The sequence below is a fragment of the Panicum hallii genome, chromosome 9, assembly GCF_002211085.1.
Source record: "Panicum hallii strain FIL2 chromosome 9, PHallii_v3.1, whole genome shotgun sequence".
NCBI classification, from domain to species: domain Eukaryota; kingdom Viridiplantae; phylum Streptophyta; class Magnoliopsida; order Poales; family Poaceae; genus Panicum; species Panicum hallii.
This window is the reverse complement of record NC_038050.1, coordinates 7,612,267-7,627,384: the sequence shown is the minus strand read 5'-3', so window position 1 is coordinate 7,627,384 and position 15,118 is coordinate 7,612,267. Positions and strand designations below refer to the sequence as shown.

Genomic DNA, 15,118 nt, shown 5'->3' with positions numbered 1-15,118 from the left:
CAAAAACATCATGCACAACGAGGGCGGAGCACATCGGACTAGTGTGCGTGTTTTCTCCTTTTTACGGTTACCGTGTGAGTCTTGGTTCAAAATTTTAGTTTGGCAGTGCTAGCTTAAAATTTTTTGGCTTGCCAAGTATCTCAACTTGTACACCTGCTCTCAAGTCTCCAATTTAGAAGGAGCCCTTCTTTTCTTTTCTTTTCTTTTTATCAGTTATTATTCGGTGGTAATCAACATGTCTATCGATAGTGATGTGCTCAAAAAAATAGATGTGATATATTTATTTATTATTAAGGTGAGCATACATAGGCGAAGGTGAGTGAGCTTGCACGCATTTGAGCGACTGTGATTCTTTGGAAAGAAAAGTTTGTATTGCTGCGCTCATATTTGTCTTCCCTTCACCGTGAAGGCACGAGCTGCTCGGAAGCTAGTCTTCTTGAACGCGTAGCTCTTGCCTGCCACAAAATGTCGCTCTAAAGGTCGTGCGTTATTGACAGGCACCCAAAGTCCCAAAACAGAGACACAACTGGGCGCTACCGAACAAGGCCAAATGGCCAATCCACCAATCCGCAGCAGTTCACATCTTCACGGGCTTCCCCTCCACTCCCAACTTCCAATCAACCGATTCCACCCCCCTCCTTCCCTGGCCTCCCCTTCCACGCTACGCCTGAGCAAAGCCCCCACATCACCAAGTCCACTCCACCACCCCGCCCCGCCCCGCCCGCAATCCCGCGCTCACCCACCGCCCCGCTCCCCATGGCGAAGGCCACGCCACACCCCGCGGGGGAACGGGATCCCCTGCTCCCATCCTCCGCCTCCGCCTCCCCGCCGCCCTACCTCGACCACCACCCCGCCGACTCCTACGCGGTGCTGCTCGTCCCCGTCCGCCTCCGCCGCCGCCTGCGCCGCGGGGGCCGCTGCGTCGCCCCCTGCCTCGTCGCCCTCTTCCTCCTCGCGCTCGCGGGCTTCCTCCTCTGGCCCGCCGACCCGGACGTCTCCCTCGCCCGCCTCCGCCTCGCGCACGTCTCCGTCGCGGCGCGCCCTGCCGTCGCCGTCACCATCTCCGCCGCGCTCAAGGTCCGCGTCCGCAACCCGGACCTCTTCGCGCTCGACTACTCCCGCCTCGACGTCGACATCGGCTACCGCGGCAAGCGGCTCGGGCGGGTCACCTCCGGCGGCGGGCGCGTCCGGGCGCGCGCCGTGTCGTACGTCGACGCCGACCTGCAGCTCGACGGGATACGCGTCGTCGAGGACGCGATCTACCTGCTCGAGGACCTCGCTCGGGGGTCCGTGCCCTTCGACGCCGTCGTCGAGGTCGACGGTCACCTCCACTTGTTCTTCCTCAGCGTACCCGTCAAGGTGCGCGCCGCTTGAACCTTAAGTGCTGATTGCTTTGGTTATATGATTTGCAGATCCCGTTAACTGGATTAGAATATAAATCAGTAATGAGGCTGTGACCCATCCTCTCTAGCCTCTTTTGGTAATGTGAAAGCCCATATATATACATATTGACATCTAGTGAAGCAAGTTGGAATTTAGTGGCCGACAAGAGCTTAGCATGACCCATGTAGTCTATCTGACATAGTAATTCTTAAGATCCATATAATGGCTAATGCATTTGAAAGAAAAACCAACCAAGGAGAGTGCAGCAAAAAATTATGCGAGGAAATAAGGTTTACACAATATCTTGCATTAATCTAGATATCTTTCATCGGTGAAGCATGGTATGGCCATCATATTCAGAAATGTCTGGTTTGGGAATGGTGTATTCTTAGCAGGGAAAATGTTCTAATTCTCTAGGTCATGATTCACTAAACATTATAGAGAACAGATGGTCATGACTACTTGATCATCTTGCATTGATTCATCATAGTTTTTTGTAATGATCAGTAAATTATCACTGCAAGAATGCATGGTCATCGAACATATCATTTTTTTATTTTGTTTTGATTTGATGAATTGGAAGCAAATGTGTGATCCAAGTATTGGGAGGCTTCTGTTTTCCAGATTTCCTTCCTAATGTTTATCTTTGGCTAAGTGACTGATACCAGCCATAATTGCAATCAATAAGGGAGACCTAATAAGAGGAAGAGTAATAAAAGATCCAACACGTGAGAACAAGAATAAATGTCCTATGTGTTGTGTTCTTTAACTGTTATCACTTTTCACATGAAAATTAATGATATATACAGCTCGAGTAGTTTTCGTAGTTGAATGTACCCCTTCCTGGTATCCACTTCTGTATTGATCTAGATCTGGAGTTACTGTGAATTTGTATGCTATATTGCTTTATTATTTTGTTTTTCATGCCCCGATGAAGGCTTTTGCTTAAGGGAAAAGAAGTCACTTTTAATCAACATATTTGCAGCTTGCCCTTTACATTTTTATCCCTCTTGCATTGTGCTGTAACTTGTTAGGAAAACAATCAAGTGCGTCATTGAACAGATAAAACAGTTTAGGGTTTTTCTCCTAATCCTGCTGCATGTAGAGCAATCTCAAGTTCTTAAATCAAGAATGACTAAAAGGATATATAATTGGAAGGGGGTTTCGAGAGTATATGTTTCTGAGGGAAATGAGCAAATAAAAAAACATTTCAGTGAGATCTATGGTGAACGTGCTTTTTGGCATGAAGTTTCTACTGCAAAACCTTTATGGGGCAATTCACGCCCCTTGCCCTGCCCCCTATTCAGCGCATGCACTGTTTGCCATTCACATACACTTCTGCCTTGGTCCATAAATATATGTTTGTTGCTCATGATAAAAAATACTTTATTTCTAGGTGAGGATTCTATTAGAGTAAAATATGAACTGGCCTTCCTAGATTTGATAAGCGTAGAGTTATTACATGATGCCATGGTTGTTTTACCCATAAAACAACACTTCCTCCCTTTTTCTTCTCCAAAATGTGGTTTTGAGGATTGGACAGTCGAAAGGCAGGGTTGTATTTGATCCTGTGCAATAGTTAGTTTTGTTTGCCAATTAGACTCGGAGACTTATGGCCACTGCAAAGTTTTGCAGACATGGTTCTGCAATGTAACCTATGGAAAACAATTGCATTTATGCCAGAAATTTTCTGGTGGAACTAGTTCTCATGCTATCTTTTTTTTCTCACATGTATCGTGAAAGTCCAGAAAACCCCCTAAACTATTTCTTGGTTCAATTTACCTCTTAAACTATGTATGTCATTTGGTCCAATTTACGCCTTAATAAGATTTATCTTTTTTATTTATCCATGCACAAGTGAACAGGGGTGGAGCCAGGTTGTGAGTTCTGGGTGCGGCTGCACCCAGAAAAAATCTGTAATCCCTTATCATCTTTAAATTTTCACCATATTTCGTTGAATATTATAGATATGCTATGAAGTGCCGCACCCCCTCTATTCTTCTCTAGCTCCGCCCCTGCAAGTGAAGTTTTACGTTGAAATTTTGCAGGATGATAGCGAACATCATAATATAATTTAGGAAATACTTCAAGAATTTTTCATAATTATTTTGATAGGGTATGATATTTAATAATAAATTAACCCTTATAATACAAAATTATAGGAAAAATAATGATGAAAAATTCATAATAATTTTTTTGAGATAAGATATGATGTCCACTACAATCCTGCAAAATCTTAAATTAAGATTCCACTTGTGTGTGGAGAAATAAAAAAGACAAATTGTATTAGGATGTAAATTGGATCAAATAACATAGTTTAGGGGCCAAATTGAACCAGGAAATAGTTAAGGGGGTTATTCAGACTTTGGTCATACTTGAGGGGAGTAATTTGGACTTTTTCCTTGTATAATTGTATTGCTGTAGAATAGGAGGATTAATTACATAGAGCTGTGGTGATGTAACTGTAAGACTATCAAAGAATATTATTGTTTCAAACTTTTTGTACGAGGGGAAGGAATTTTCAGAGAAGATATACAGTGGTTATATGCTGTATTACCAGGTAGGGTTGATACTTGATTTAAGCTTATCGTGATATTCTTGTATATTTTGGTAAAATTTGTTATAACCAAACTATTGCTGTTTCTACAATATCTGTGAATTAGTTCCCACCCGTGCTTGCAGCTCTCAACAAGCTAGAGCCAGGTGTTCTGCCTGTGGACTCAGAATACAGAATCGCATTTTTATGATATGCACTGAACCATCCAATATTCCAATCCTCTGTATTAAAAGATTGTCCAGGAGTGCGCACTATTGATTCTCTGCATGCAGTTTATGATCCACTTGTACTGATTCTGAACCCTTTCGTGATTGTTTTTGGCTTCTTGCAGGGGAGAATATCATGCGTGGTGCATGTTAATCCACACAACCAAACCATATTACATCAGGACTGCTATCCTGAGGTGAAGAACTGCAAAGATTGTTTACCCTCAGAAAGTTGACTCTGAGCCTTTCAGAAGCTGACCTCCTTTTTTTTCTGTATCAGTGAATTTGCTAATGGCGTGGAAGCTATCCTACTGGCGAATGGATGATTTCTAAGCTTCGCTTGGAGTTGTGGTTGTAAAACTCAAATCCATTGGCTATGGGTGTACACATGCAAGAAACAACAAAACTATACTGGGTGATGTGCCTATTGTAAAGTCATTAGCACGTCATGTTAATGCGAATCTGTTCCCTAAGAAGAAAATGTCGTTTTACATTGGTGTTACGGGTGCTGTTTGGTTTTATGGGAACATTGACCACATGGATTCTGACACGAGCGTTCGGTTCTCGGCCGTTTGCCTTGGCTACTAATCCATCCTATCAGTACAAAAATATTACAAAGAGGATTAATCCTGATATTCTAATCTCGTACTACTCTCGTGTACAAATAGGTAGCAGCTAGATGTCCAGCTGTTTTAATTACACACGAACTTTGCATTGCAGCAGCCTGCAGCAATGCCTACACAGACGCTAGTATTACTGTACTAGTACTGCAGTAACACAATGCGCCAGAGCACTATTTGGCATCACTCGTCTTTGACGACCCCGGCGCCGGCGTTGGCGGCAGCCCGCTGTCGAGGCAGCTCCGGCACCGCCTCTCGACCCAGCCCTCGACGTCGCGGTCGTCCCCGCTGGGCACGACGTACCGCCCGCCGCACACCCGCGCGAGGACGCCCGCCAGCACCGCGGCGAGCACGATCGCCGCCACGATCACCACCAGCGTCTCGACCGACCTCACCGTGGCCGCCCCCTGCTGCTGCTGCTGGTGCGGGGCTCGCCGCGTGTACGACGTCGCGCTGGCGGCGCCCTCCTGCAGCGACCTCCTCACGGCGAGCGCCCACGGCACGGCCGCCGCCATCTCCACCGCGCACCCCCGTCGCGCCAAAGGAAGCGCAACGGCAGAGCTTCTCGCGCGAGCGTGACCGTGACACTTGCTAGGTTTCTGTGGTTGCGTCGCTTATAAAGAGGGGGAGGCCCATGCACGCGCCGGACAAAAGAGGGGTCAAGATGAGTCGAGATGGGGCGCAAGCCCTTGTGCGGGCGTCAGTGTGCTCGAGCGTGGCACTTGCTGGTGACCGCTGCGAGGCGTAGGCGACCGTTGCCTCGGACGCCATGATTTTCGAAACGACGTGGCGTCCCTTTCGTTCCCCTCGCCTGGGAAACCGCTCGCGTCCGCGTTTGAAAGCGGCGAGGAGGGAGAGGCCGGCTGGTGGTTCGGGTAAGGCTGCGACGTCCGTCGGAAGGCGCAGTTCTTTTCTTGAGCTGCTGAGCGCTGAGCGCCGGCCGGCGGTCAGCGGCAGCCGGCAGCAGCACGGACGCGGATGGGCAGGCGCGCGCCGTCTCGGCGCTGTGCGCGCGGGGGCCGCGGCGCAGCGGCTGTGACCGGTCGGGCTCAGAGCGTACGTGACAGGGTGACACCGGGCGGTCACCTCGTCGCCCCTGTGTCGTCTTGCGGCTGCGCCGCGCGGAGTGGTGGGCTCGGCTGGCAATGGCAGGCGCCCGCCCCCACCGCCGGGCTGTGTTTTCTGGCGGGGCTTTGCCGCTTTGTACTCCTTCGTCACTAAAAAAATACAACTCTCGAGAAGTCAAATAACCACGTTCCAAGAGCTTTCTCAGTTTTTTAAACCACACTCAGATTTTGCTGAAATTAACCCATAGTCCATCTTCGATTACTTCACAAAAGAAATCTTGAATTTTCACGAAATGAACCACAGACCAACTCTTCTCTTTGTCAACTTATAAAACAGACCTCATTTGCTCACAAAATTAATCCGCGATCCATTTTCAATGCTTCACAAAAGGAACCTCATTTTCCCAAATGAGTCCTCCTCCACCTTATGACATGTTATTTTTGAAAAAAGAACCTCCACATTGTATACAACTAGCCTATCACAATCCGAAACCTCATTTTTATATAAAAAAAAAACATACGAACACTATAGCAATATATCATTTCTAATACTAACACTACTTTCATAACTAAAGTAGAACCGCAAAATAAAATCCTATTTTGATAAAAAATGTAATATCGCATCACCGTTTCTCTAGGGTAAATTCCCTGCATGCCATTAAAATTTAATTCATCCCTTCTATACTATTAAAATTTAGATCACCCCTTCAGTATTATTAAATATTTAACTTCCTCCCTTACCTGCCATTGAACGTTATTTTTTACGGAAAGCAGACCTTACCGGCGTTAAAACAGGTCTCGCCGTCCTTCTCTGCGTCCACCGCCAGCTCGTCGGCAGAAGCAGGTGCTGCCGCGCCACGGCCGCCTCCCCCGCGGCGCCCAGCACCGCCGACGTCTGCCGCTACAGCTCCTTGACGTGCTCGATCGGCCAGCAGTGATGCCTTGTCCGTCTGCAGCAGCGACGACGACGCCTCAAATTAAACCCACCAACAACACACAGCACGGCACGAGAGAAAACAGAAGAGGAGATGAGAGCCATCATTTGCCGCTTGAATTAACCAATGCATGCGAGCATGCTTGCTACAGAGCGCTGAGGAAGGATGGTACGCCGGGAAATTTCTCGTCCGCCAGAACGACGGTGTGCGGCGGCGAGAATGACGAGGCGCTCGTGCTCGATCCCAGGGCTCGTTTGGCAGAGGCTCCCAGGGCTCGTGGCGTTTGGCAGGGCTCGGCGGCAGCGCGGGCCCGCTCGAGCGGCGGGCAGCGGCGCCCAGGCACGGACGCCGTGGCGGAGACATTTGGGGAGAAGAAGATAAGATGTGGTTGACTCGACGAGACCGAAGATGGGAGGTGTAAAATTGGAAAAGCGGTGAAAAATCTTTAACACACGTAGGCAGCGATCATCAAACGGTGTTAGAGCCTTTTTCCATAAAGATAAGGCAGTGGCACGTGAGGGATGAAAATATAAGAAACAATGGCAGTGAAGGGATGATTTAAATTTGGATGATACGGGATGAGTTAATTTTTAATGATATATATGGAACTTTCTCGTTTCTCTATGGCTTCTCGTGGTCACTCCACAACAACACATCGTTTTTTAATATAACCCCTACTTTCTTAAACAAAATATCATCAGGTCTATTAATTGCCAAATCTCATAATTTAAAGTCGAATTCTCCGCATTTTGAAGCTACATTAAGCTACCGGCTAATTATGCTCCGCCCTCCCTAATAAATAGCTTTACACCTTCTTCCACCATAATAAATCAGCAAAAATATATCATAGTTTCACTTCGATACCTAAAATAATACATTACTTAAATAATAGTGTCACCAAAGTAGGGTGCCCAAAATATATACCAAATGTAACAATGGGCCACGGACAATGACACCTATGCGAAAATAGCGAAGCGACGCATTTGTCTTAAGTACATTGAAGTTGTACATTTGCCTAATACAATAATTGCTACTCTACGTATGAATTAAAGCTATATCAACTACAATAGTACAACACGAATCCTTTCTAGTACACCGTGGATCTTGTACTCTTCCTACAATTTGTGGTTGATCTTGTACTCTTCCTGCAATTTTTGGTTCTGGCCATATATAGGGCCCCAGTTTATGTTAAGTTGATTTGGAACCATGGTTATAAATAGTGATTAGTATATTTATTATGCTTCTCTCGTTCCATGCTTCTATTGTTTATGTTAAGTTGATTTGAAACCATGGTTATAAATAGTGATTAGTATATTTATTATGCTTCTCTCATTCCATGCATCTATTGAATGTTCTGCATCGTCTTCGAATCTTATTGGTTGAATGCTAAAACCTTTTGCAACGTACCACAGGTACTGTATAACTAGGATTGCACAAAAGCACAGCTGTTCTTATGAACCTTCTAAGAAGAGGAGGACCAGAGCATACTCAACTAAGGTAGAAAACTGCAATATCGAGGAGCTATAGAATAATTCAGGCTGAAAAATATCTAAATAGAAGGGTTTTCACTGTTACTGTGACAATTTATATGTTCATTCAATCTGATACTGGAAGTTCTCTGATCCATGTTCAAACATCATAGTTCAAAAATATATCAACTCAAACAATACCACCAACCATAAAGGATGAATACACGAATCTGAATATTGATCTTGTTCCTCGCTGATTCAGATTGTGGCAAGTGGGCTGTCACCCTAGACCGCTATAGCTCCACTCTCTGCAGAACTTCTTCCTCTAACTCAACCAGCGTGCAGCAGAAGTCCTCAGCATCCTTGGCTGGTTCCTTGAATGTGAACCTGAACTCCTTCCAGTGGTATTGATGAGGGACATTAGCCAGGGTGGCTCTTTCAGGGACTTTGGCAAGCACATCAAAACCATGGTGGTCAATGGAAAGCATGACCGTGTTCTTCAAGCAAAGATAGTGGTCAATTGTACTGAACAAGTGGAAACGTCATAATTTGGACAACAAGAAGGAAGCCTTGCAAGTAAGAAACGACAAGAGTATGCTATGCAACATTGCAATTTTGTGCAGATATAAGAGAATCACTTACTCTTGCCAACACATTAAAATATTCAAAACAGAAAAGTATTAGTGCTCTCCTTCTCGAGTCACTTCGGTTGATACCATCAATAAGCTTCGCAGAGAACGGCACTAGGAAGGAGAATATATAATTTGGAAATGAACATAGTGGTGCAAAATGAAAAGGTGCAGAAACGATGATTGTTGAGAGCAACCAATAATCAGCACCCTGGTGTTAAATATCTAGCTTAACATGTGATCTCCATGTAGCATCCATTAAACGAAGATGCAGAGGTGAAAGAGCTTAACAATCAAGAAAACAGCTTACTTAGCAGATCTGGTTTTGGTGGTTCGAAGCTGTCTAACTCAAAATTATGGCTGCTCCCAGAGGAATCTATGTAGACACATGAACTGCAAGGGAGATAGATTGCTTGCTGAAACTACTTGCATAAGTAATAACAATTGCTTGCTGAAACTACTTGCATAAGTAATAACAAAAGATCCCAAACATCAGAAAATCAAAAGGGACATATTACAATCCCAATGTCAAATTTGAAGATGCTGTAGGGGCTTTCCTCATTGAGTAGACTAAGGAGGCCCTCACTCCACGATCTGCAGGTAGCACCCGCAGAAGATAATATTGCTGACACTCCATGACTAGCTGCACTAGAAGCCTCATGTTCCTTCAGAATAGCTTTCTTTAGGCTATCGGCGATAATTGGAACCTTAAGCACAATACATAGAGATTAATTGGCATAGCCTTGCTACCTATAATAAGCAAGAAAGCATGTTCATCCCTACTAGAGACTTCAAAACAAGTTTACCTTCGAGTCTTTCAGGCGCAGAACATCACCAGTCATAGCAACAAAGAGGAGGCATCTGCATGCGACAAAAAGATCAAGGTAATAAAATGTATACATATTTATAATAAATAGGAGAAATGCAAACAAGCAACGACATTGGTGCGCTCTAAGTTGAAATTCAAAGAGAAGGACCTTATTCAGTGACTTCAGCAAGGTCACAACCCGACCCCGTATTGGACTGGACACCGCAAGAGAACCCCGCTCGTCGATTACAATGTTCTATATCCAACACAAGATTCCACACAAGTAAAGCAATTTAATCATCACAGCAACTGATCGAACATCATAAGTAAGAATAGTTCTAAGGTCTTTACAATGTTGTGCATGTCATTCTCAGGGACGATCAAGTAGGGCGTGGCCTTCTGGATCATGTAGTGCACCCTCGACGTGTAAATCTCCCCCTTGCTGGCCAAGAGCACCACCAACCAATCAAAACAAAGAACTTCGAACTGTCGCCTTTCCTAGCCTTATTCGCAAAAGGCACAAATACAGGGATGATACGTCACAAGCGTATGAATCAAGAGAGTAGCAACCGGGTGTACGCACCTTCCCTTGGCGTCGGCCTTGATTGTGTTGAGGTGGGCTTCCCAACCGGCGGCCAAGATGTTCTGCAAAAGCCGGGGGCCGAGGCAAGTCAGAGCAAGAACAGCAGTAGGTGATAAGGGCGGAGCGGGCGCTGTGTTGCTGGCGAGCAGTACCCGGCACTTGTGGGCAAGGGCGGACCCAGTCTAGGACATGGGTGTACACATGTACGCCCAATAACTGTTGCAAAAAGATCGAATTTAGTAGTAGGTAAAATCATTGTCAGATCCGAATACAAATACCATATGTTAGGGGTTTGGGTGTTTGATTTCGCGCAGCAGGATGGGAAGGGAGGGGAATAGGCAGGCATACCCTGTCGGATGTTCGTCGCCGGCGAAGCGCCCATCGCTCGACGAACAACGGGCAACACAACTCGCCCTGTCGTTGCCGTTAGCAAAGGAAGACCGAGGCCGAGAGAAAGAACAGAGAAGTCGTGGGAAGGGAGGGTGCTGCCGCACCAGCCGGACTCGAGCTGCAGCTGGGCAGGGGCTGTCTATTCTTAGCACATGCGACTGCGACCTCGCAGCTCGCAGAAGAAACGCCGCGTGCTGCTTCCTCGCCCTCCCCCGCCGGCTCCGACTGCGGCGCCGCTCCGGTGCCTCCGCCGCCGCCCTCCACCGCCGCCGCCGCTAATAACGTCCGATCCGAGCTCCCCCGTCCTAGTCCTGGCCCACCGGTTGTCCCCGGACCTCCGGTGGACACCGCCGCGCCGCCCTCGCAACTCGTCTCCGCCGCCGGGCTTCCCCCCCCCCCCCCCTCCCTAAGGTCAACGGTGGCCACAGCCGCCCCAGCAACCCCGTTCCCCGAAGTTCGGCCGCCGCAGCTGGAGAAAGAAGATGAACAGGATCCTCTGCGTCGCGCGCGAGCGCGATGAATAGAAATTCCCAACGATTTCGGGATGAATGCACTGGAGAGTGTGAGAATCTATAGTACGGTAGGTCCGGTTGTTGGGGCCTGGTCTGTACGTGCTATTATGGATAGTAGTTTGGTTCTTCGGTTACCTCAAGAAAAAAGTGAAGTTAATTGGATTATTTAGATCTGGTTTCCGAATTTAGTAGTGAAAATATCGGTTTCCGAAGTTAGGACCGAAAATATCGGTTTCGAAATCTCGGTTAATTCGGTTCGGATTCCAATCACCGTTTAATTATGCTTATCCCTAGTTGTAGTGAGGAAGAAAATGACAGCAGTCAAACCAATTCGACCGATTTCGTGGAAGAGAGAGATGGAAAGACTTTATAATCTAAAATAAATTAATATTTCAACATAATAAATTTAACAATTTTAAAAATCAAACTAACAATTAAAAATAACATAATCAACATTTTTCAAAATATATGTCAATATTTTGTAGAAAATAGTACTGTCAATATTTTTCGAGGCATATTATACTAGTACAATCCGAGATATAATGTACTCCATTCATTTTAAAATATAGATTCGAAATATATATTATTTTATTTTTTTGATTCATAATATTTAATATATATATATATACTATATATCTAGATGAATAGTAAAATCTATAAATTTAAAAAAATCGATATAAATTTAAGAGACTACCTTTATCATTTTGGACCATCGACCGTTGTCTTGAAACTATCGAAGCAGTTCATATATCTTGGTCGCTAGACGTTCGTTGCATTTGCATACACCGTATCCGACAAAAACGGAAGTAGGGGTGGCTGCTATTCGCCGTATCATGGGTGGTCCCTACCATTAATAAACTCGAAAGGACGGTGTCATCCTCGCAAAATAAATAAATAAGTGGCAGCGTTGCTTGATGAACCTTCTAGTACGTAGCCTTGTGAGTGGGATATACACCAACTCAATAAAAAGAAAAAAGAAAGACATACTAGTAGCTAGGAAAAACCAGAGAGCTGGCTGACTTTTCCCCTGGCGGCCTCAGCTAAGCTTCGAGACCATCCAACATACTGGGTCGACGTTGAAACTGATCCGTATACCTGCACAAATGTATGTTTAAGAGTCTTTTTGATAGGGCTTCAAAATACCTCCAAAACTGATTTGGATCGAAACCTTACTAAAGGGGTGGTTTTGGAGCGGTTCCAAGCAAGAAAATGCGGATAAAGTCTAAAACAACTTTCATTATGACGATGGAGCTATAAAAATATGGCTCTAATCGGCTCCTCTTCTTCAATCAATTCATAGCATTTATTAAAATTTAGATGAATCTATTTTTATTAGATATTTTTTAAAATAAATTCAGTTCCACCGGAGAAACCGCTGCATTGAAACAGCCGAAGGAACTATTCTTTAGGGCCACCCCCTTACCAAACGATCCCCGTAAAATGATGAGCAGCCCAGCGCTGCAGCGCGCGCAATCGCCGTTCCTGCACACCATGTTTGTGCAAGTGCAGGTGCGGCAGCGTGCAACCGCGCAACCCGCTGGGGCATGATTCATGCGTGTCGGGCACCCCTTCTCGCCCGTGGGCTGCCTGGAGCGCGGGCGGCGCGGCACGTCGCGAGGCCACGCGCCGGCGCACTGGCGTGCTCCCCAAACCCCGAGCTGCCGCCCCGGCGCGAGACAGTGCCCAGCCAGCCGCACCCGATCCCGCCCTCCGCCCCCAGCTCCAGCCCACAAAGCAGCAGCCAGCCAGCCACGCCGGCGGTCGCGGCGACGTCACGTGCCCGCGCCCGCCCGCTCAGTCCGTCGCCGTCGCGCCCGCTCCACCAACCGCGGCGGGGCGGGCCACGTCGCCCCGCGCCGGCCCGGTCGCCACCGCCCGCGAGGGACGCGTGGGCAGGGACGTTCCGGCCGCCCGCTCGGACGTCGCTGTCGCTACTCGCTGGTGCTGTCCTCGGCACGCGCGCCCAGCGGCGGGCCCTGCGGACACGCAACGACGCGGGAAAAATGACGGGGGTGCCCTTGCAGGCGGGGATCGATGCCGGATGCGGGAGGGACCGCGCGGCCTCGCTGGCGTCATTCCTCGTGTCAGTCAGAGCAAGGTAACCCTGTTACAGTTAACAATCTCTGATATCTGCTTAAGAAAAAAAAGATGAAAATCTCTGGCCTAACTCATCCGACTCTGTCTTTTTAAATAAGTATCCGACTCTGTTGCTGCTGCTGCTTTGGACGAGAACTACTTACTGAACTAGCGAGGGGCTGACGATATTTGTTTCGTATACCGAGGGGTCTCATGAATGGATTGAGTTTCATCGCGTGACCTCCCAAATCTGCCACGTCAAGACTTTCGACACTTTTCGTGGCCGATCCCATGGCCTTTCCCGAGCTTCTCGAATAAGCGTACCCAACACCTTTTTTTTTCTAGAAGAGAGTATCATGGAGGGCCAAACAAAATCATCGGTTCTTGGAGATGGGCAGTTTACACTTTTACGTGACCGAGGTCCGGGTCTTTTCTCAGGCTTCTCGAGTAAGCTCACCCGCCTTTTTTCTATAAAAGAATATCCCGGGAGATTTAAAAAGAGGAAAAGGTAACGGGAGCTCCCCTTTTCATGCCCCGCGCGTCTTAGGTTAGCTAGCTGATTGGTGAAGCACTGAAGCTGTGCGCTACTAATCACACCAAACAGACAGGAAAAAGGCCCATAACACCGTGTCACATCTCATCCTAGGTAACACGCGCACGGCAAGAACCACGAAACGAAGCATCGCAGAAACGGTGGCTATCTAGCATAACTCACTCACCAGCTTTCACGCCCAGCAACCGTATGAGCTCCTTGGGAACGTAGCTACGAGCCCAGCCGTACCGTCGAAGGTATCGTAATAATCTGCTCGGCTCAGTGGCGATCATATCCATCGGAAAAGCAAGCTAATTAACTGCCCCGGCTAACCAGCACAGCACACAGAAAAGGGAGCGTTTTGTTTAGAGAGAGGAAAAGAACCGAAACGAGACACAATGAGATGTTCAGGCGGTCACCATTTTTTGCTCGCTAATCCGCCACCTGTCAGGCCGTAAACTTGATTAAGGATCGCCGAGCACACGGTGGCCGCGTCACCGCGAGACCCAGGTGGGGGTAGAGATACCTCCCCTTGTTTAGCAATATCTTTGTCCGTGGTCATCTAAAGCATCTTCAAGAGTCTCTGTATTCTTAATAAATTAGCTAAAAAAGAGAAACACTATAAAAACTGAATCCAACGACATCAGTATCCTCCTCAGTTATCTATCCAGATAGCTGTACCGTCGAACTTGCTCGGCAGCTATAACGAGCCCATCCTCCTAGCCATCCCGACCCCGCCCCCTACGCTCCCTTCCTCTGTCGCCCTCCTGCGCTCCCTCCGCTCCTGCCATCCTACGCCGTCGCTCGTGCTGCTGCTGCCGCCGTTGAGCGCCTCCCCTTCCTTCCCAAGCCGTGCCGCCCCCTCAGGCCTCCACCCCCCGCCGCAAACGCGCCGCCACGGCTCCTCGCCAGCAGCCCTGGCCGCCGCCGCCATTCCCCATGCGCGCTCCTACCTCCACCGCTCACTCGCGCCTGCTGAGGATCCTACCGGTTCGCGCTCTCCTCCTCTTCGCGGTGGTGCCGGCCCTACCGGCAGGCGGCCGGTGACCGCTAGTTGGTGTTGTTGCCTTGATCCGACCCCACTTGCAGAGGGGAAAGGAAGGGGGTTAAGATAGGGTAGGGTGAAAAAAATCCAAAGGAGAGGTTCCGTATGTTAGGTATATCCAAAGGATAAGGAAAGATAGTGGGTTGAAATATACCGAACTATAGAGAGAAAATTTTGACTAAATAAATAGTTAAATAAAAAATCTTGACTAAATAAATAGCTAATAAAAATATAGAGATCGAGATTTGTCCAAGTGCAGGTGCGGCAGCGTGCAACCGCACAAGCCGCTGGGGGGGCATGATGCAT

General features: G+C 47.4%; 2 protein-coding genes and 1 pseudogene across 2 annotated transcripts; 1 reads left to right on the top strand and 2 right to left on the bottom strand.

The window, feature by feature from the left end:
* The first annotated feature begins 610 nt into the window (after positions 1-610).
* Positions 611-4,648, top strand: LOC112874359. Its single transcript, XM_025937637.1, has 3 exons — positions 611-1,359; positions 4,272-4,343; positions 4,427-4,648. Exons 1-3 carry the CDS (start codon positions 757-759, stop codon positions 4,427-4,429), a joined length of 678 nt encoding a protein of 225 aa, XP_025793422.1. The 5' UTR covers positions 611-756; the 3' UTR covers positions 4,430-4,648.
* Positions 4,649-4,825: 177 nt separating this feature from the next.
* On the bottom strand, positions 4,826-7,103 carry LOC112874360. Its single transcript, XM_025937638.1, has 2 exons — positions 6,615-7,103; positions 4,826-5,983 (listed from the first exon to the last, which is right to left on the bottom strand). The coding sequence occupies exon 2, from the start codon at positions 5,279-5,281 to the stop codon at positions 4,940-4,942; it is 342 nt and encodes a 113-aa protein (XP_025793423.1). The 5' UTR covers positions 5,282-5,983; positions 6,615-7,103; the 3' UTR covers positions 4,826-4,939.
* Positions 7,104-8,337: 1,234 nt separating this feature from the next.
* LOC112872694 lies at positions 8,338-14,701 on the bottom strand (annotated as a pseudogene).
* Between the last annotated feature and the right edge of the window lie 417 nt (positions 14,702-15,118).

Coding starts and splice junctions, on each gene's coding strand:
- LOC112874359 (XM_025937637.1), top strand. CDS start 757: ATGGCGAAGGCCACGCCACACCCCGCGGGGGAACGGGATCCCCTGCTC. Junction 1,360..4,271: donor TCCTCAGCGTACCCGTCAAG/GTGCGCGCCGCT, acceptor GGCTTCTTGCAG/GGGAGAATATCATGCGTGGT.
- LOC112874360 (XM_025937638.1), bottom strand. CDS start 5,281: ATGGCGGCGGCCGTGCCGTGGGCGCTCGCCGTGAGGAGGTCGCTGCAG.